This window comes from Mycteria americana, chromosome 20 (assembly GCF_035582795.1).
Source record: "Mycteria americana isolate JAX WOST 10 ecotype Jacksonville Zoo and Gardens chromosome 20, USCA_MyAme_1.0, whole genome shotgun sequence".
In the NCBI taxonomy this organism is placed as follows: domain Eukaryota; kingdom Metazoa; phylum Chordata; class Aves; order Ciconiiformes; family Ciconiidae; genus Mycteria; species Mycteria americana.
In genome coordinates, this window is record NC_134384.1 from 699188 (window position 1) to 719256 (window position 20069).

General features: G+C 58.5%; 1 protein-coding gene and 1 long non-coding RNA gene across 3 annotated transcripts; both read right to left on the minus strand.

Annotated features, from left to right (window-relative positions):
* Window positions 1-1845: 1845 nt before the first annotated feature.
* On the minus strand, window positions 1846-5274 carry LOC142419245 (uncharacterized). The gene is made up of 4 exons (XM_075522031.1): window positions 4885-5274; window positions 4215-4515; window positions 2059-2375; window positions 1846-2004 (listed from the first exon to the last, which is right to left on the minus strand). Exons 1-4 carry the CDS (start codon window positions 4969-4971, stop codon window positions 1846-1848), a joined length of 864 nt encoding a protein of 287 aa, XP_075378146.1. The 5' UTR covers window positions 4972-5274.
* Window positions 5275-7432: 2158 nt separating this feature from the next.
* LOC142419026 (uncharacterized) lies at window positions 7433-20024 on the minus strand. 2 transcript variants are annotated; one of them, XR_012778472.1, is made up of 5 exons: window positions 19745-20024; window positions 18616-18749; window positions 15348-15573; window positions 12162-12381; window positions 7433-9181 (listed from the first exon to the last, which is right to left on the minus strand). It is a non-coding gene; the product is annotated as an uncharacterized LOC142419026 (long non-coding RNA). The 2 variants fall into 2 exon arrangements; XR_012778471.1 differs by having other exon boundaries at window positions 18616-19023.
* Window positions 20025-20069: the final 45 nt, after the last annotated feature.

A 20069-nucleotide genomic window follows, 5' to 3' on the forward strand; every position in this document is an offset into this window, starting at 1 on the left:
CCGCTGACAGTGCAGATTCCAGGCTAATTTTCTTACACGGGAGGAGGACCCGTGTAGCCCTGCTGCTCTGCGTAACTGCTGCACAGTCAATGCTCCGCAGCAGCACGGGAGCTGCAGGGACCAGGGCTGTGGGAGCACCCGGGTGCAGACGTCAGATTCTGAGAAGCCCGTGCAAGGGATCCCCCCACCCCTGCATGCACCGGCACCTCTGTCGCCCCTTACCCCGGCAGTGCAGACACCCCGTCCGTGCGCAGGGCCTCCCTCGCCGCTGAAGGCGGTGTTTCGCCAGGACCAGAGGAGAAGCAAGATGAAAGCTGCAGCTCCTGTTGGGATGCAACAAAGCTGGCGCCCGGCTCTCATATCACCTCGGCTGGAGACTGGGAGTGAACAGCCCGGCCCATCAGCCGGGTCGCAGCAGTGCTCGGGCAGCCCTCCGCAAGGGTAGCTCCTCTCCCTGCCCTTCTTTGGGCAGCGACTTGGGGACCCGCCAGTGTCCCCCAGGACGTTCCTCCTGCCCAGCCCACGCTTGCTCTTGCTCTCACACGCGTGGTCTTACCCCAACCGCTCCCACACATGCTCGGCAGCTGTGGGAAGGACAAGGACAAGGAGCAGGAAAGCAGGAGGGTCCCTGTGCACGACACATAACAGACCCGTCCTGGCTGCGCCAGGGACGCGAGCCCAGCGCATCGACACTGCGTCGGGTATCGTTGCTTCTGCACCATTGCTGCCTCATGATTAAGCACCATAAATATTTATGAGTTATTATAGCTGCTTCGGAAAGATCTGCCTGTTACAGCTCATAGATCATAGTGGCGCAAGAAGAGAATAAAACTACATCAAACTGTTTGCCTGTTGCTCATTTGTAACTTCCCTTCAGCTCACAGGAGCCTGGAGAGAGTGGCCAGGGCTGTTCTGTAGAAGCGTTTTCCTCACCATCTCTTCCAGTCCTGAATTATTTCATGGGAAGATTTCTTCTAATAATGAGTGGAAAATTAAAAAATATACATCACACAAGTAAAAATCCCTTACAGAGCAGTAGCCAGGCAGATGGCTGTTTAGTGGCTGTACGTGAAAAGAGGGAAGAAAAAAAAGAACGCCAATCTTTCAGGATTTACCGGGTGCATAAAGCAGGAGAGCGGCGTGGGTGTGAGCAGTGTAACAGGACTTGGGAGATGAGGCACAGTCCTGTATGCTACTGAAGTTAATTTGGTTAATTGTCATCCCTCCGGCCCCCGGGCAGTGCCTTGGGGCGCGGAGTCCTCTCTCCCCGGTCCTGTCTCATCTGTTCAGGAGGAAGGCTTCTGCAAAGAGCCCAATCTGCCCACATCTCATTTGCAGCTGGACTTTTAACAGTCTCCCACTGTCTGCCAAATAATAAATAAGAAGCCTTCACACTGCAACATTCAGGTTACTGCGCAGAGCGTTAAACAAAGCCTAAATAGTAGCTGATTTAAGAAACAAGGTTGGGAAGGCAGCGCCGTGATAGCTGTAGCACGTGGGTGAGCGCCCGCAGGAACGCGCCAGCGTGCAGCGCACAGGCAAGTCCTCAAACACAAAACCTATTTCCAGGCTTAAAAGCCGTCACTGGAGAGCTTTCATGGGCAGTGAGGAAACGAAGGCATCTGAAGCATTACAGAAAATGCCTTATTACAGCAAAATTGTGCGACTCTGGATTTCATCTTTTACCTCTCGTTGGGGAAGACGCTGCGAGCAGGCGCGGCGAGGCCGGGTGGCACGGCAAGGGTAGGGCCGGTGCCCGGCAGCGCCTGCATTCCGTACCGCGCGGAGCCGCGGGGCAGCCGTGCCCTTCCCAGGGGAGAGCAGAGCCAGGCATGCCCACAGACCTCACAGGCCAGCGCCTGGGAACTGGAAGGCACCAAACCAGAGCAGGAGCCCGTGCGCCGACTTGCAGGCAGCCAGAGCGGGGCTGGCAGAGGCAGGAGCACCCCAGGGCTCATCGCAGCGCTGCTCGGCGTACCTGCGGGCGAGCCGGCGCTGGTGCCGCTGAATGATTTATACACCGCTAACTCATGTACTTCCCTGCTGCATAATTCATACCTTTTTAGCAGAGGATAAAAACTTCACAACTGCTAATGTGCAAGTGTTTATTAACGTGGAGACAGCCAGACAGACCTTGGATTTGGAAGGAGCTCTTGAGAAAGAGCCAGAGTCTGTCCTCTGTAAGCAAATTTTTTTGAAAGCTACTGCCTGGTAGGTAACAGGCTCCGAGCAATTCGCTGGTGGCTGCTGAGCTGCTGCTTCATCTTGGGGCCCCTGAAGAACTTGGAGCATCGTAGAAGCAGAAATAAATAAACAGATCATTTCCTTTATGTGAGGCTGGGTGCTGGATGTGCCGTATTGTTCGTGTTCCTCTCCTGCACAGAGCAGTAAACCAAGCACAGAAAGGAGGAGATAAGAGCATTCATTCCCACGAGGAACACAGACAGGATGAAAAACAAGTTTTAAGTCATGTTCCGTCCAAGGTTGTTTATAATGCCTGTAACTATTTTTAAACCTGGGAAATGAAGGGCTGCTAGCTGCAGAGAGCCCTTGCGGGTAGGTGCATTTGGCTATATATCACTGTCAGGTGAACAGGAGCGGACACTCGGTACCCGGCAGCCGGCACGGGGATGTCACGACGCCATCCCCCCCTTCCCTGGCCGCAGGCACCTCCCAGGCAGGTGCCTCCACGCACCCGCTGTTGGGGTGACACCAACCTTCACAGGGACAACGTCACTGCAAAAAACCTTCCCAAAGCCGCTGCTGGGGGAAAAAAGCAGTTCTGGGTCTAGAGGAGGAGCGTGGCAAAGCCCGCCAGGCGATGCCGCCTGTTTTGCATGGCCTTGTCCAGGGGGACGGAGGCACGCTGGGGCAGGACGGCTTTGCAGGCGCGAGGCTGGAGGCAGGGCGAGGGCAGCTGCCTGCCGGGCCGGCCCCGGGCGCTGGGGATGGAGCGCGGTGGGGGAAGCGCTGCGAGACGCTCGGCTCCTTCAGCAGGGGAAGACGAGGGCAGGTCGGGCAGCCAGCCCCTTCCCACCTCCCGCCCCATCGCCGGCGTGCCAGCGCGCGTTAACTCTCGGATGCTGACGGCAGCTATTTTGAACAGCCTCTGACAGGGGTAAAGTGAGAAATCAGTTCCCAGAGCCAGAATTTCTCTCTCTAGCGCTTTGGAGAGATTTGAGGCTACCCAAGCTCGTGCTGTGGGACATCGCCTCAGTGCCTCGACCGAGCTGCGCCTCTGTAAAGAGCCTTCCCACGGCCCCTGCAAGGGCGGTCCCAGCGCCACAAATGCAGCGCTTTGCCATGGCACGGCTCAGCTCCCCACAGCTCGGCCCTGGCTTCCCTGGGGATCAGGGACGATCTGAAATCTGCTCTGTCACTTCCTGGAGGTTTGATGTGTGTTCATCAAATTGAAAGGCATTAAAAAAGAAATGAATATCATAAATACCCTAAACTAGTTGGGTCTATAATCGCTTCCCTGGCACCACTAGCATACTGTCAATATATATAACATTATTTAAATAATAAGTTAACAACTTTCGCCTGTAAATGAAAATATCTTATGGAAATTGAAATGCTGATTACAAGGCAAATGTCTTTGTTCTAATTATCTTAATTACGGGCTTTTAATGGCAAGAAGCTGTAGAAATAAAAACACACGTAAATAGCAGCTTATAATGGTGATAGCTGCACCTGCTAGCACTTCTGCTGTGTTGTCAGGGTAATTAATGCATTGATTCCTGTTGAAGGCGAGGGGAGCGGTGGGTTTGCAGGGAGGCTGGCTGGCTGAGGAGTGTGTACGCACACGCCTGTCGCATGGAGCGATGGTGGCAGCTTGGACAGACTCAGTTCAGCATCCTCGTTTATACAGCACCCACCCCAGGGGCGCAAAACGCGGGGGCTTTGCTGCGGCGAGCGGAGAGCAGCCGCTTTGGAGGGAGGGGGCCGGGAGGGCGTGCCGGCGCGATCCGCCGGGCACCGCAGCACTTGGGTATCTTCATCAGCCGGCGCTCTCCCTGCTCCTCCCCGGCACAGGCTGCACCACCTGTATTTCTGCAGCCTGCCCGGCCCTCGCTGCCAGCCCCTACACCTCACCCAGGCAAACGCCCGTGGCAGAGCCGGCTCCCACCTACCCCGAGCCAGACAGGCTTCGCCCCGCGTGGCCAGGTCAGTGCCGCAGCATAATTCATTAATTTCTCATCATTTTGTCCTACCTGGCTGGAGTGCTGACACCAGCGCTGCATCCCTGGAGGAGGGTTTGCCGTCGACCAGCTCGGAGGGAGCCCCGTCTGCTGCGCCCGCTCTTCCCGTGGGTCCGGCAGTGCCAGGGCGCAGGGCTTCCCGCAGCGACAGGATCCGACCTGCCGCCTCCCGCGGCCGCCTCCCGCGGCACGCGCCTCCTCGCAGGGACGCTGAGTTTGGTCCGTGGGCGCCTGGACGTCGGGCAGGGCCGTGTCCGAGCAGAGGACCGATGCAGGTCTCTGCTTCACAGCGGATGGGCAGCAGTTCCCTCTTCTGCAGACACGTGGAGAAGGAAAATTAATTTCCATTTGCTCTGGTTCAGTACTAGCGATTGCATTCAACCTTTTGGGCTCCTGACTCCGCTCCCATGGCCTGTGCCTGACAAACTAATAATTTCCATTGATTACTTGTCTGTGCTGCATCTGCTACCTTCATTTTATTCTCATTTTAGCTCCTTATTTTTCTTCACACTCTTAACTTCAGCCTGTGAATGGCTTCCTCCTTTCGAAGTGAGGCTGTATGCCTCTCACTGGCTCTTTCTTATCTCTGAGAGCACAAAAAGTAATCACCCACTTGGTCCTATTGCTGGATGCCACACAGCCCTCTCAGGGAGACAGGATTGAACTCCCTGGAGAATAATACCTGGCTGATTGGTGGGTAAAAAAAAACCGGCAAAGGAAGCCCGAGCTGAGGGCCGATGCCTGCAGGCCTTCCTCGCTGCATCGCCATCCTCAGTGGCGCGGCTGCGCCGTCCTCCGGGCTCCTGCGCCAAGACACGGTGGGTGGGAGACTCCTGACAGCCACTGCACGGGAAACCGCGCCCGGGCAGCAAGCGAGCCACGCACGGGCAGAGACACGGGCTTTGCTCCCGCGCTCGTGGGTAGCCACACGAATAAACGCAGCGGTGCTGGGGCAGGGGCTCAGCGGGAGCAGCAGGGGAGGAGCGACCCCCTCTCTCCTGGGGCACCCCTCAGCCGGAGGGGTCTGCCGGCTCCTGCCGCAACCTGTGATGGTGCGGACACGGCTTCTGCGACACATAAACCAAGAATAGATCAGAACCGGGTTTTATTTACTTTCAGATTTATGCAGGCGTGACAGGTTTTGCCTCCAGCTGTGCATTAACCTGCAGAGCCTGTGAACATGAAGTCGTGCCCAAACAGCTGGGATGGTACCGTTTCAGATTGGATCCCTGGTCCCAGAAGTGCAGATTATGTGACTCCACTTCTTTTCCAGCATTTGCTGGATAACCTGCTGTCCTGCCCCAGCTTAGGTTTATTCTTGAATTACCAAGGTACTTAACATAATTCAGAAAATCTCAGCGCAACCTGTTTACACTCAGCTGAACAGGGACATTATTTTTCCTGGCAAGGTAATTGAGCAGCGCGTGAAATCAAACATGCAAAAGGTTAAGTCTATTATTAAAAAAAAACCCCAAACCCCAACCCCACCCTGTCGAAACAAATGCAGCAACAACACTTACGGCCTGGGGAGCCACGGATTTTGTCCTCAAGATGAAGATTACAAACGTTTTTAGAGGTTCCTACAGGTCATTTATCAACATCACATCCTAGGAAAGAGCTTCCCCAGCACTGTTCCTCAAGCGCTTTAGCTCCCTGCTGGCAGCAGGAGCAGGGCAGCTGCCGGGGCTCCGGGACCGCCGCTGTCGGTATCAGCCATACATTGGGCAATCGTGCCCGGCTCAGGACGGACCAGCCCTGGCCACGTGCCGGCGACAGCGCGGAGGAGCTCTCTGGGCCGGGTCTTTGCAGAGGGAATCGCTGGCTGTGGCTCCCCTATTTCCCGCGGGGCTGCTCGGGGAGGCTGAGGGCGAGCGAGCCCTGACAGCGCTCCGGGAGGGGACGGCAGCCCCGCGGCCACGAGCCCTGCTTTGCCCTGGGGCCGCGCACGGCCGCCTCGGTGGCCGGCTCCGGCTGCAGGGCTCCTTTCCCGCTGTGCCAAGAAGGCGACTGACATCCCGAAGGATCCTGACACCTCCCGCTCGTGCCAGGCTTTGACTTCAGGACATGCGATTGCTGCACCTGGAGCCACGGCCCTCACATTCATTTCTTCTTAGACAATTTAGTTGGCTGAATGCACTTGCGGTGACTAAACCTTAGCCTACGAAATACCGTAAGCTTGCAAAATATTCTTTATTTATTACTCAAAACAGGGTTTCTGAAATATCATGGGGAATTTTCAAGTTCCTTTCACAAGTAAAGCCAGAAGTCAGTTTTTATTAGTGAGACCCCAGCACTGACTTCCCAGATATCCACGATATTCTGTGCTGTTCTGTTGTTCGTTTGGATGGCGGGTCTCCTGCCTGGTCCTCCGCACGGCGCGGTGCTCATTCGTTCTGCTTGCCTTCAGAAATGCCCCCTGAAAAGGGTCTCTGTCCTCTGCACACAGCCTTGCAATGTGTTTTGAAGAAAATCTGGGTATTGTAAGAGCAGACCGGCAGGCAGATTTCAGGTTGTTTTTCTTTTGTATCTGGACATATGGATACAGGAAATCTTTGGAGACCTTGAAGAAGAAAAGTGCCTCCCTTTGAATTCCTAAACCGATGGCACATCTAAGAATAGCCTCCGAAGGGAGATGCAAGATGAGCGACACGAGGAATTCAGCACCTTTTCTTACTGCGCAATATTCTTGAAATTTAAAAACTAAAATACCATGCAGAATGAAGGAGAAGGGGAATAGCCAGTCATGCTGAGGACATTTGGAGGAGTGTGCTATTATGTAAAGCGAGCCAGGGAAAGGTTAGCAAATACCACTCCCTCCCTGGGGAGCCCTTCTCTTGCAGGAGTCATTAGTGCACTGGCAGGATAACAGATCCTCTCCGCTAATTCTCTAGGTCATAAGCAAATTGAGACAGAAAAGCTGATCCGCTATCAATCTACATTAGGCACGGCCGGCCAGCTCACCTGTGTGGTAGCTGCTGTTTTACAGAAAGGTTAGGACTGGAAATATCGCAGTCTTGTCATTAAACCATTAACAATTTCTTCTTAGCTCAGCTCGGCTGGGCAAAGGGGCACCGGGAGATCACAGGGCTGCAGGACCAGGCTGCTCCTGGCGCACCCTCGGGCGGGAGCACCGCACCGGGCGCGCGATTCCTGGCGCTCCAGGGCTTCCACCGGTGCTGCTTCACCCCCTTGAGAAAGCCCCCGGCCGTGGGGTTGCAGCCGTGCTCCATGGCCGGGGGCTCTGGGGAGGGCGGGCTCGGCCTGGCGGGCGCCCGGCAGGGAGAGCTGGGGCTCAGCCAGCTCCCGCTCGCCTCAAAAGCCTGATGCGGCTCACACTAGTGCAGCTCGTGATTTGGAAAGGGACAGACCAGGAAACATTGCTCACGGGACAGCAGAAACTCCATCCCCGGGCAAGAGCGGGAGGGCGGCAGGGAGGCAGAGGCTTCCCTGGGAGCAGCCCGGGTCTCTCCCGGCGTGGGTGCAAAGCGCTTTTAATAACCTACAATATAAACTGCTCGGTGAGATTAAAGCAACCCACTCGTGGGGAGGATTAAGCGCAGGTCTGGAGCTTCTCCCTCGCATGGACGCACCAGTCCTGCGGATGAGCACCCTGGGCACGGCGGCGTGCAGGGAGAGTGACCGCCGCCGCTGGAGCCGTCCCATGGGCGCAGCCCCCATGGGAATTGCCCCCAGCGTGAACGCCAGACGAGACCCCGGTCTCTGAGCAGATTCGGGCTCCTGCTGTGTGCTGATGGGCTTTTGCAGTGCCGGTTCAGCAGGAGGGAGGTTCGGTCTCTGCCTGCTCTGGTTGCCCTTGCTCCTTCCTGCGGAAGCGGGTCGCTCCAGGAGCCGTGCCCAGACTTGGGGCCAGCGGCCATCTCGGCCTCTTGCCGTATCTCAGATGCTCACCTCGTGTCACAGGGCGAGCTGGCAGGGCGGAGAGCCAGCCGGGAGAGCCAGCCCCAGCCCCGAAAGCATCGCGCTCGCACCTCACGTCTGTCCTCGGACCAGCACCGACCCAACCACAGCACCAGGGACGGCACCCACGGGGGCACGGAGAGCTGCGCCCCGAGAGCGTGAGAGGAGCCCCGGGCACCCCACGCGCAGGAACCCCCCTGCAAACCCGGGGGCAGCAGGCGCCGGCAGCTCCCTCCCTCGCTGCCCCTCGCTGCCGCGGTGCCCTTTGGGGTCCCGGTGGGGAGGCGGCACTTGAGAAGCCTCGTGCAAGCGCTTTGCTGCATGGCTGCTTTCATGAGGAAACGCATTCTCTTCCTACCCTCGGCTCCGTGAGTCATCTCGTGTTCAAGCTGCAGCAGGACACGGCACAGGCGCAGCAAACCTCGCGGAGCAGCAGAGCCGACTTCAAACAGAAATGCTGCCTGTGAAACCTCCAGAGTCATATTTGCAGTGAACAAAAACACCCACCTGCACGCAACACAGCGTTTCAAATCCTGCCTTTAATCTCAGGTTCCAGTAACAACCTTCTCCCCATCCAATTACTTGTCTTACAATTGACATCGCAATATTAAATTCCTAAGAACTAAAGCGCTTTGAAAATATAACCTACTTTAAAGCAGACAAGATTTATAGTCGAAGTATTTACTTTCTAGTCCTTGGCGCTATCAAAGTCACTGACGCCTGATCAGCAGCCCCTTAAACGAGGCCTCCAAACACGCGGTCTGGGTGGCATTTCCAGGCACCACGTGCAGGCTGAAGCCCTGCCGATGGCAGCCCAGCACACGTCCAGCGCCGGGCACGCTCCGGGGGCTCTGGTCCCCTGAAGGCTTTGGCATTGGGTTTGGCCAGCCTGCGATTTCAGCGCTCGCGAGCAGCACGGGAACTGCCGAAAACGCCTTTGCCGTGGCAGGGAGAGGAGGTCGATGCCATCCTTTGGAAGGGAGTCACAGCAAGACCTGCAGCGGGGCGACAGCTGAGCGCCTGGGTCTGGGGCGCGGGTACAATTCGTTCGGTTAAACTGTCTAAACATAAAGAACAATTAGCCACGCGTTAGATAAATGCTGCCGTAGCAGGAGACTTGGCAAGCACTTATCGCCGCCGTGACCTGTCCCAGAGGAAGACCCCGCTGTGCTGACTCCCGCCTCCCCGCAGCGACGTCCAGCCCCTTCTGCTTCTCCGGTGGCTCCAAAGCAGGCCCCAGCTGAGCCCCTCCGGCCGTGCGGCAGGCGACGGCCCCGCCACCGTGTCCCGCAGGGCTGCTGTTTCTGTCTGACGCTGCAACCGTGCGCAGCTGCAGCGTGCCCTTGACGCCCCTCTCCCGCTGCCACCCGCAGCCGCCGGCATGCGAGCCGGCACGGCTGCCGGCACCCTCAGCCCGGCTGAGAGCCGGGGTCTGACCCGCGCTCCTCCAGCTGCTCCCCGCGGCGCAGAGGCTGCTGCATGCGGCTTTAGCGCTGCGGGCTCATTACTACCCAGCTGTAGCATCCAGGAGCAGCTCAAACATCAAATGGGAAAGCTTTCCACTGGTGCAAGCAGCAAGTCTCAAGCCAGCCAGGCAGGCAGCAGGACTCCTGGTACACGTTTCTGCCTGGCCTCATCCCTAATCATAAATTGCTGCGCTAACCTAAATGGAGAGGCATTAACTTTCACTCCTGAAACAAGGTGCAATTAGTTGGGCATAAAAGAACACTGAAGTGATGCTAATTACCCTCTAGAAGACGAATAGAATTGAGTCAGAGAAGCAGAAAATTACCTTTGCGGGAAACGGGCTTCAGAGTTTAAACCGAACCAGCGGCGGTGGCTGGATGGGCACCGCGAGGCTCAGCGCTGCTTCTCCTCCTCCCCATTTCCAGCCACGCACGAGCCCCCGCGCCAGCCAGGCAGGACCCCGGGCACCGCAGCGGGGTCTGCGTCCCACCCGCACAGCCCTCGAGGCACAGACGGCCACGACCACCCGCCCGCACTGCGCCGGGACAAGGAGGGCAGCCGGGCGGGAGGATGGCGTGCAGCTGCAGCGGCGTCATCTCAACCCCCAAAGTGAAGAACTTGTCTTTTAACAACGGTTCACAAGCACCTTGACTATCCCATTTTGTTTATTCCTGGAAGCCACCCAGATTTTTAATTAGCCCTTGACTATTCCCTACCCATTTAGCAGTATTCAGGGAATCTATCGTAGTATTTTCACACCCATCCCGCAGGCTCGTGGCCGCACCCAGCGCAGCCGGGGCTCCAGCGCTCAGGACAGACCTCCCAGGCACGTCCCATTCGGGACTGGGCTTCCCTGAGAAAAAGCTGGGGGTCGTGGGGGGGTTTATCCCATGCAAAACTACCTGCATCCAAGACCTCAAGGAGCTTCAACCCCTTCTGTTCCACACAGGCAGGCAGCATGCGGTACCGTGTAGCTCCTGGGACTTTTAATAGTAATTAACAATCTGTTCTGCTCAAATCGTGGTGGTAAGGGGCTAGGGGAAGCCGTCTGCCAGGGTCTGGAGCAAGGCACGTACCGGGACGGCTCTGACAGGGCGGCAAATGCTCCTGAAAGGAGGGAAAGGCCTGGCTCTCCCGAGGGCTGATTCCTCCGGAGCCTCCTGCTTTCCCTGCTGCTGAGTTCATACATATGAAACCTTTATGTTCCCATCAAAGCTACTCCCGGATTTATGCTTATGGGAAAAGCTCATGGAATACGTTGTGGGAACTAAAGATTTAAAAAGGCAATTTGAAAAGCAGTCCAGGAGGCAATCTGCTTCCAGGTACCGCTGGCGCTTGTTCTCCCTGCTGCGCAGGACTTGCTGTACCTGCAGCACAGGCTGTTTGTTCCAGCCTGGCTTTGAACACTCTTTCCATTTATAAGATGCGTTATTTACCAGTCTGACATGCAGCTAATTTAAAAACAAGATTTATCAGCAAAAAGTAGCGCTTGCTATGGTGCCTTCCAACAAGTGCAGCAGAGCGTTTCGCTGGGCTTGTGCTGAATCTGCAGATTCCTGCCCGATCCATCACCCAAGGGCGCTGGCAGCAGAGCCCTGGCCCCGCAGCCCCCGGGGCTCGGCACGCCTCGGCCCCTTCCCAGCCCCGGGGGACTCCGCTCGCCGCGCCGCTGGGACACGGCCCACGGTGGACTCATGATCCCCACAGACAAGCCAAGCGCAAGGAGCCCCACGCCGAGGGAACGACCTTCCCGGCATCACGGCCAGCGAAGAGCCTGGATCGCACAACCAAATCCTTTTTGGGCAGCCAGACGATGAGCCCGAGGGACCGTCAGCCCGCCCTGCTCCATGGCACCCGCAAAGCAGGGGAGCAGCTTGCAACGCACGCGAGCGGCGGCGGCGCTGCCCGTGAGCGGCAGGAGCGGGCCCCGGGGCTCCCGCGGAGGGCCCAGGGTGCGGCCCGGGGGCTGCGAGGTGTGCCGGCCCCGTGCCCGCCGCCGGCAGGAGGTGTCTGCACGGCTGCCTCGGAGAGAGGCCGAGGGAACGGATGAGCATTTGCCACACCATTACCTGACAAGTGCTCGGGAAGATACAGGCGCTTCCTGCAAAGCCTGCATGCCGGCGGTACCCCCGTCCGCTGCACCCCTCCTGCCCCGCGCCCGGACCCCCAGCTCTCTGAGCTGCCGCTTCCCACGCCTGGGAGCTGGGCCTGCCCTCTCCTCCGGCCGGCCGGCCCTGCGGCGGCAGAGAAGCGCCCGGTCTTTTGTACTGCGCTTCGCGGGTAGAAACGGCTCCTTCCAGCTGAACAAAGCCAGAGGAACCACTCCGGTGCCAAGGAATTTTTAGCAAGCCGTGGGAAGTGTCAGTCGCTTTGCAACGGTGCGACTGTTCACAGAGAGAAGAGTAACTGGAGCTCATCAGCAGATCAAGAAACCTGGAAATGGGATATTGGCTCTCGGAGGACCAGTGTCCTCTCCCCGTGTGTTCCGTTCCCGGTCGGCATCCCCCACCCCACCCCTCCAGCTCCCGGGACCAGCTGCCCCATCGGCCGTTAACCAGCATTAACCAGTGCTACCTTTGGGCGGGGGCAAACCTCAGCGTAGCCAGGACTCTCCGAACTCAGCGGCAGAGCCACGGGCACGTGGGCGAAGGACATCCACGCCTGGCTCAAAAGTCGCTGAGGGGCCCCTCACCGCCTCCGTCGCACCTGCACCTTCGCTCATGGACACGTGCGCACGCCCGCGCGCTGCTCCTGGCGTCGCTGCCCCTCCTCTGCAGCCGGGAGCCGGAACGTGCTGTAAACACAGATAAATATTTAATGTTCAGAGAGAGTTTTTGCAATGACCTAGATTGCTTTCCCCCAGACACCCCGCTGGGCCCACGGGGATTGCGTGGGGCAGGAGCACAGCCACTGGCGTGCACGACCCCCCTGCTGCTCATAGCAGCCCCCAGCCCAAATAAGCCAGGACGGCGCCTTTTCCCTGCCTGATGTCCAGTCCTCTCAGGGCTCCTGTTTGAGCCAAGGTGGACACGGGTCTGCAGCTGCCACGCTGCCGATCTGCGCTGGGAGCGAGCACAGAGGCGGGAGCTGCCTGTCCCGCTCCCCTCCGAGGCACGGGAGGAGCAGCCGGGGTGCTCCGGGCAGGATCGGCCCCTTGCCGGTGGCAGGCATCTCCCCAGGAGAGGTGCCGACGGGGAGCGCCCCGGCCTCGGTGCCCGCCTTGCCCCAGAGTCCTTGGCTCTTCTCCCTGCCTGCCCAGCCCAGGGACGGGCTGGCCCCCCCGGGAGCACCCGCCGGCACCGCAGCACCCGCGGGGCCAAGGGTGCTGCTCTCCCGCTCCGGCCTGCAGCAGAGTCGCGTCCTCCAAAGGCAGCGCTGCCTTATCAATAATAGAAGGCAATTTCCCCAGACAGAGCCGGGAGATTACGCAGCCCTTCGCGCTCCTCATCTGCCACCGACAGGACGGGAAAAACTTTAATAAGATGCGATTTGACAGTAACACAAAACAACAACAGCATTAAGGGAAGAATAATGGCAAAGGCAGCTGTCAAAAACCTCATGTTCTCTAACCAGGAGAAAGAAATCAAAGCTGTCAGGCCCCAGCAGAGGAGCGAAGGGCAGCTGAAAGGGAGGGCAGGCCTGCAGCGGGCAGCCAGGTCCCACTGCCCATGGGGGGACCCAGCCACCGCAGGAGCTCAGCCTTGGGCCGGGGGGACAGGGAGGACGAGCGGACCCGCCGCGGCACCAACCCGGCGGAGACGCCAGCGTCACCACAGCCAGCTCAGCAACGAGCCGGCTCCGCGGCTGTGGAGCCCAGGGGAGGGGAGGCACCGTGGTGCACCAGGCACGGGGCAGGCAGGTAGCGCTGCACGTCCATCGCAGGAGCAGCAGGGCGCGGTGCCGCGTGCCCGCCGGTCTGCACCGCACGCAGAGGAGCCGCGCACCACGGCCCCACGTGCCACGGCTGCTGCAGAGGATGGACCTGTCGCCTAGGCTGGCTGCAGAGCGGGATGGAAATGGGCCAGACGCTTTTGCGTCAGTCTCTATGAAAACGAGCCAGAGGACATCTGATGGCGTTGAAAGACAGAGAAAGGAAAGGTATCCACAGGAGTCAGGCTCCATGAGGCTGTGCCAGCTCCGCAACCCGAGGTCTGGGGCCCAGGAGCTCACAGCAAGGACTCGGGTGCAGGGCAGTGGTCCCAGGGGCACCCGCAGCAGAGCGGGGACCGCCAGCCCCGCGGGGACGGCACTGCCTACACCGAGGGGAGAGGGGACGCGTCTCAGCAGCAGCGCCAGTGGCGCCTGGACCTCGGCGCAGCCGTGAGCGCCGAGAGGGATGCAGCAGTGATTCCTGGCGGGCAGTTTCCAGAGCCCCCTCTCCCTCCGGACCCCGGCCGGGGCAGATGCGGCACTGCTAATAGCGCCGCAGCGCAGCACCGCACGGCTCAAACCAATGAGCCTTGCCCACGTTAGGCTGACAGGGCGATCTTCTTAACGAGGGCACTGGATTTATGGATGCTCGTGTGTCCTGCACACTTAATTTGAGCCCATGCTCAGTAATTCAGTTTTGCTCACAAAAGTTCAAATCCCGTTAATGCTGCCGCCGGGGAGAAACCTGCCCAGCACGGCCAAAGCTCCCAGCTCCTCACCAGAGAGAAGCCGAGCAGCTCCGCTGCTGTCCGTGGGAATGCCAGAGCGCGGGCATCAACCACACAGAGCACGGCGTGGCTCGGGCCAGATGGGATCTCATTAAGAGTCTATTGTGCCTCGACACTTAAAATTGAAAAGTGAGGGTGAGAAAGAGAGAGGCCCCAGTGCAGACCAGATCCCCTTTTGAATATGGGCTGTGTTTTATGAACCACATTAATACAAGAAATACAGAAACACGACTCTGAGCCCCTGGAAAAGGGCCTGCCCCGAAGAGGCAGCACCGCCGGAGTGCTTCCATGCACTGTTGGCCTCCACCGAGTGAAGGATTCCCAGCCACCAGCTTCTGCGCTAGAAAGGACATCCATCTCCTCGCAAGGACCCTCTCCTCCAGATGGGGCATCCCCGAGCCTCGCTAAGGGCCCCAGGAGAGGCAGCGTTGGCCAGGCAGCCCCGCAGCGGCCAGGATGAGGGTCAGAGCGGCAGCGGGACGGGCTCCGCTGCCCTGCGGAGCGCAGGGGGCTGCAGGCTGGCGGCTCTGGGGGGATGCTGTGTGAAGCCCGTACTACCCGACACCTCCTCACCGGGAAAGGCATCACGAAGCCACGCAGGAACAACGCGTCCCCCCGTCCGTCTAAGGTCCCCCACCCGTCCCTGCCTGCAAGATGGTGCGTGCACCGTGCAAACGACCATGCAAAAACCCGTCCCCTCCGGAGCCAGGCCCCTGCAGAGAGGACGGTGCTCTGCGGGACGGACGCAGGCTATTCTCTGGCAGGCTGGATGCTCCTGCTTCCCCCGGCTGCGGGCACTCGGTTTAGCATAAGTCACTGCGGGGCCGTGACACCCGTTACACAACCGGCTCGTTAGCATTGCAGCAGCAGGCGAGGTAAGGCCTTGGGCAGCCAGACTGGCCGGGCGGGTGCTGTGCCTGGGGAGCAGCAGAGGGAAAAACCTCTCTGTAAAATCACTGGCGCAGCCCCGGCCCAAGCACCGCAAGGGAACCGCAGACCTCTGCGGCTGATGCTGCTCCCCGTAGGTAACGACAACGCAGGGAGGAAAAACACCAGGTAGAAAAGCGCTGTCCCACTTAAAAGGACACCGAGAGCCCCTCACCCTCAGAAGCACCTTCCCGAGGAAGCCGGGGCTCTGGCAGCAGAGCTCAGCACAGCGCGCGGCAGCAGAGGATCCGCCGAACTTCTCCCGCGCCGGATCCGGCCGTGTCGGAACGTGCGAGGTCAGGGAGGGCCTGCGCCTGCCCGTGCTACCCGGACCCCTGGAGCTGCTGCCGGTCCAAAAGCCAGTCAATAAAAATCAGTGAAGGGTTTGATAATGTGTATGCCTGGAAAGACAAACAAACAGGGCTTAATGAAACCTTTATTTTAAAAATATGCTTTTTAATTTAAATGCAAATTGGGTGCTGTGTTATCTGTAGGTCACTTGCACTGACACACTGCTTAATTAGCAGGGATGGGTCTCAGGAAGCAAAGGCAGCTAATGGCTGGCCCTTTCCTGTGCATTTGTTTTAAGTTAATTAAAATTTTTCAGAAAGGGATCCATCCTGCTCTGCAGAACAGCTCCTCGCTCTGTTCAGCCAGTCCTTTCCTAAGCCAAGCACGCTGCCAGGGACGCTCTCAGCAGGCTATTAGCTATTAATCGAGTAGGGCACATTTATTTCTGCATCCTGAAATCCCCTTTGGCGAGTCACAAATCACAGCCCACCGTTCGATAGATGCGCCTGCAACATCCAGCGTCAGGCAAAATGGTATCAACAATAAATCTGAGCAAGGACGTGGGAGATTTTTCTAAATGCTGGGGTGAATTACATATATAAGTCTTCAGAAAAGACATTAAACCTAATGTGAAATTGAACCTTCAAAGTGATGAGGAGAGCAGTTATCCCCTGTGTTACACGCGAGTTATGCGCAAGAGGACCTCATTTAGAGAAAATCTGCCTTTGCCAAGAGAGATGAACTGGAAGCGAGAGCCGTGATTCTGTGCCCTCCAAAACGTGCGACAGCGCTGGGGACGGAGCTTTAACCCTTCCCTCGGCCCAGCTCTGCCTCGTGCCGCTGCCGCCCACCGCACGTGGACCCCCCAGCCCAAGCACGGAGCAGGGCCCCGCCGGCCCCGAAAAGCTGCTGGTTGCTGAACCGCATCTCATCTCCACGCCTCGGCGGGCTGGAATTGCGCCCGCACGGGGAGAACTCCGCAGAGCGGCCCCAGCAGCGAGGCCGGGTGGGGGGAGACGCGGGCGGTGGGAGCGGTGGGGGGACCGCGCCAGCTCGGCGGGCGCAGCACCGCTCACGTGCACTGAACAGGAGCGGCCCCTGGCCCGGCGCAGCGCCAGGACCCGCTCCAGGACTCGGCCCGGTCCCGAGGGGCTGGGAAGGCTCTCCCACCCCTGCTCCGCCGGGGCCAGGCTGCCGTGGGCTTCCCCTCTGCGGGACGAGGCAGCTGTCAGCTTGCAAGATAAACCCTGATATGAACCATTACCAGCCGAAAGTGGAAGCAGAGCGGCAGTGACCCTGCGGCGGCGGCGGCGGCTCTCCCCAGCACGCGGCCGAGCGCAGCAGCCATCAGGACCTGTCAATAAACGCGCACAGTTTAATCAGCGTATGTCCCTCCACAGAGCAAATCGATAGCATCTCATTGGGAGAAAATGAGATAAACAGTAGACTTAATAGCGCTCCATTTCCCTGCAAATAGGAACCCCAGTCCAGGCCTGCCTCCCGGGCGCAGGAAGAAAAGGCCCTTGATTAAAGGACAGGCGCTGAGGTTGCCCGTTCTCTGCCATGCTGCATTTCATCCTGTTTCCCATCCCAACCGGCTCAGTGCAGCGAGAACGAGCAGACCCAGAAACAGCCGGGTCAGGCACGGGAAGGGAAAACCTGCAGCAGTCCCGGCGGGTGGTGGGTCTGACTCCCACCTCAGTCCCGGCTCTGCCCGGCACCTGCTGGGTCTCCGGGGGGCTGTTCCCCTCCTCCCTCTACGTCCGTAACCTGGGGGGTACGAGCTCACTCGCCCGCCCGCCTAAAGCGCGTGGGAAACCTCATCCCTAACGCGCAGGCTGACGCACAACGGGAGCCAACCACCACCTTCGCTCACCTGAGGACGGGATCCGCAGGCAAGCAGTCACCGCATGTTTGCACGCTCGGTGCCGCCCGCCCCGGCAGACACCCGTGCGGGGTCCGTGCCGTCAGGACCTGACGCTCCCACGCCACCGACGTCTGGCTGCAGGCAGGCGCCTGCTTTCCAGGGCAAGGTAACCCAGCTCCCTGCTGCTGGTATTCCCAGTTAGCTACTTCAAGGCAGAAGCCATAAAAATTAGGATTTAGAGTGTATTTGTTCCCTATACTCTAGTCTGCCTACGAATGCCTAGTTTCATTCTGAAAAAGGATCCTGTGTCTCTTCCACCTCCTACGTGTGGGGAACAGCAGCCCAGAGTGCGGGGCGGGCTCCCGGTGCAAGGCTCTGCCTTGGCACCAGAGCCTGCCCCGTCAAAGCCCCGCTGAGGCTGGGGCTCCCCCAGACTGAAGGATTGTCTTCGCTTTCCATCTCAGTTATTTGCTTATTCCCTCATTAAGCACATACCCTGAAGGACTTGAAACGCCGGGCTCGATTTGGCAGAAGGCGAAGCCGTTGCCCCACGAGGAGAGGAGGCGACTTTTCCAAGCAGGAGCCTGGAAGGACCCAGGGACGGAGGGGGCTGCTCCCGGAGGGGGCTGCTCCCGGAGGGGGAGCGCGTCCCCAGGGCTGCAGCAGCTCGGAGGGCTGTGCCGGGCCACAGCCCTCTGCCCACCGCCCCAGGACATGCATCTCTTCTTCTGCCCTCGCTGCGTCACTGCATGGCGCACCACAGCCACGCTGGGTCACCGAAGCCGTCACCGACGTGCCCATCAGCTCCACTGCTCTGCCGTGCCCAGGCTCCCGCGCTGCATGCGGGGACGTGCGTGGGGCAGGCGCCCACGGCACCGACCAGGACCGTCACTCCCGCGTCTGGAAACGCACCTGAAGGGGCCACAAACTCCTGCGGGAGGGGAGGAGGAAAGGAGAATCTGGCAGGCAAGAGGGAAGGTGGTTTAATGAAGTATCCAGTATTTTAAACCACTGAAGGATTAAAGCAAGGAAGGGAGAGGATCTTCCACAAAAACTCAGTCATTAGCAAAGCCCGAGGGTAGATGCAATTGTTTTCTGTTTTTTCTTCTCTTTGATGACCCAGTTTTTTAATCTCATCAGCACCAGCCTTCACTGTTAATTTTTAAATATGCTTGGGTAACTGAGAACATTAACTATTCATGATCTTATCTTCAGTAGCTGTTGGTTCTCTGACACTGCGCCAGGGTTGAGAAGTACATAACGAACCAGGGAGAGCTGAACTTACCAGGGAAGGCAATAGCTGGTTTTTCCTGAGCATCTTGTTGAAATGATCAAAGGATGGGGTGGGGTTTCACAACACTTGTGCTCCTGGATAAATCAAGGCTTGTGGGGCAGGCTCGTATCATTGAGGCCATCCTCCTGCAATTGCAGTGGATTGAAAATACATAAGAGCGTGCAAAAAGCTGGGATCTGGGGAATGCTGCGGCCACTCCGTGAACGCTTCCGCTCCGGTCCCTTAGGAAACCCCCACGCAGTTTATAAATACGAGGGGAGCCTCCTGAGCCGGCTGGAGGTGGCGGGCAGCGCTGCTGTCCCTGCCCAGCCAGGTCCAGCCCGAGGCCAGGTATCAGCACTGGAGGAATCCCTGGTTATCAGGCACGTGAGCTGATGAATACAGACGTCAAGAGCCTACCTGCAGAGAAAGGGCAGCCCTTTAACTCTTGTTACGAAGGGAGACAACAGAAGTAATGACATTTGCTTACAGCCTGGCTTTGCTTAGTGCGTGTTTCAGCGTAGGTCCTACGGACACGACCCGCTCCCCTGCGTGTGGGAGCGGACGCAGGCCACGAGGAACCAGGCAGCGCTGCCAAGCGCTTCGCACGTTGCCACAGAAAACCAGGCAGGGACCCAAGGCGAGGCTGCCAGCGGCTGCCCCGGCCTCTGCTGCAGAGCCTGCTCCTACAGCTGCCGGCACGGCAGGAGCCTCTGCGCGGGCTGGCTGGTGCTCCCGGGAGCTGCATCGGGGGCTGCCCTCTGCCAGGCTGGCCCCTGGCTGCTACGGCCGGAGAGGAAAGCCCTGCACTGGAGGCTGCACGCGCTGTGCTTCAACAGCAGCGTGCCAAGCCGGGGGACTAACTCTCGCGTGTCAGGCTGTGCGTACACCCTGCTCTCCTGAACCACGCTTTCCTTGGGCGCAAACTTCACTTGTCAGCAAGAACAGAGCATGAGGCAGCTACTGGAGCTCGGGTTAACTTGGGAAAAGCTACATGGTGCTGAGAGCTGCGAACAGGTAAAACAGTGAAGCATACAGAACGGAGCGCAGGAGAGCAAAGGTGATTAATTATCAGAACGTGAACCAGCACAAGAATACAGCAATAGAAATAAAGTTATTCAAAGGAATAAAAAAAACTTACGCTGGCTTTTAGGAGGGACGGTAGCTGGTAGGGTGGGAAGCATGCACCTCTCCCCTCCCACAGCAGGTACGAGGGGCCATGCGCTCACTCACTCATTTATGCTGACAGTCTGTTGCCAGAAAGAAAACCTCTTTGGTCCTTCAAAGGATCCGAACAGCAGGAGGACAGCGTTGGGAGCACAGCGATCTGCGAGTCTCCCGGCCCAGAGTCAACAGCACTGCTGGAGAATTACCCGCACATTTGCGGAAAGGGTACAGGGTGTTTCCTACTGGAAAACTGAAATAAGAACCACAGAATCAGAGAACGGGTGAGGCTGGAAGGGACC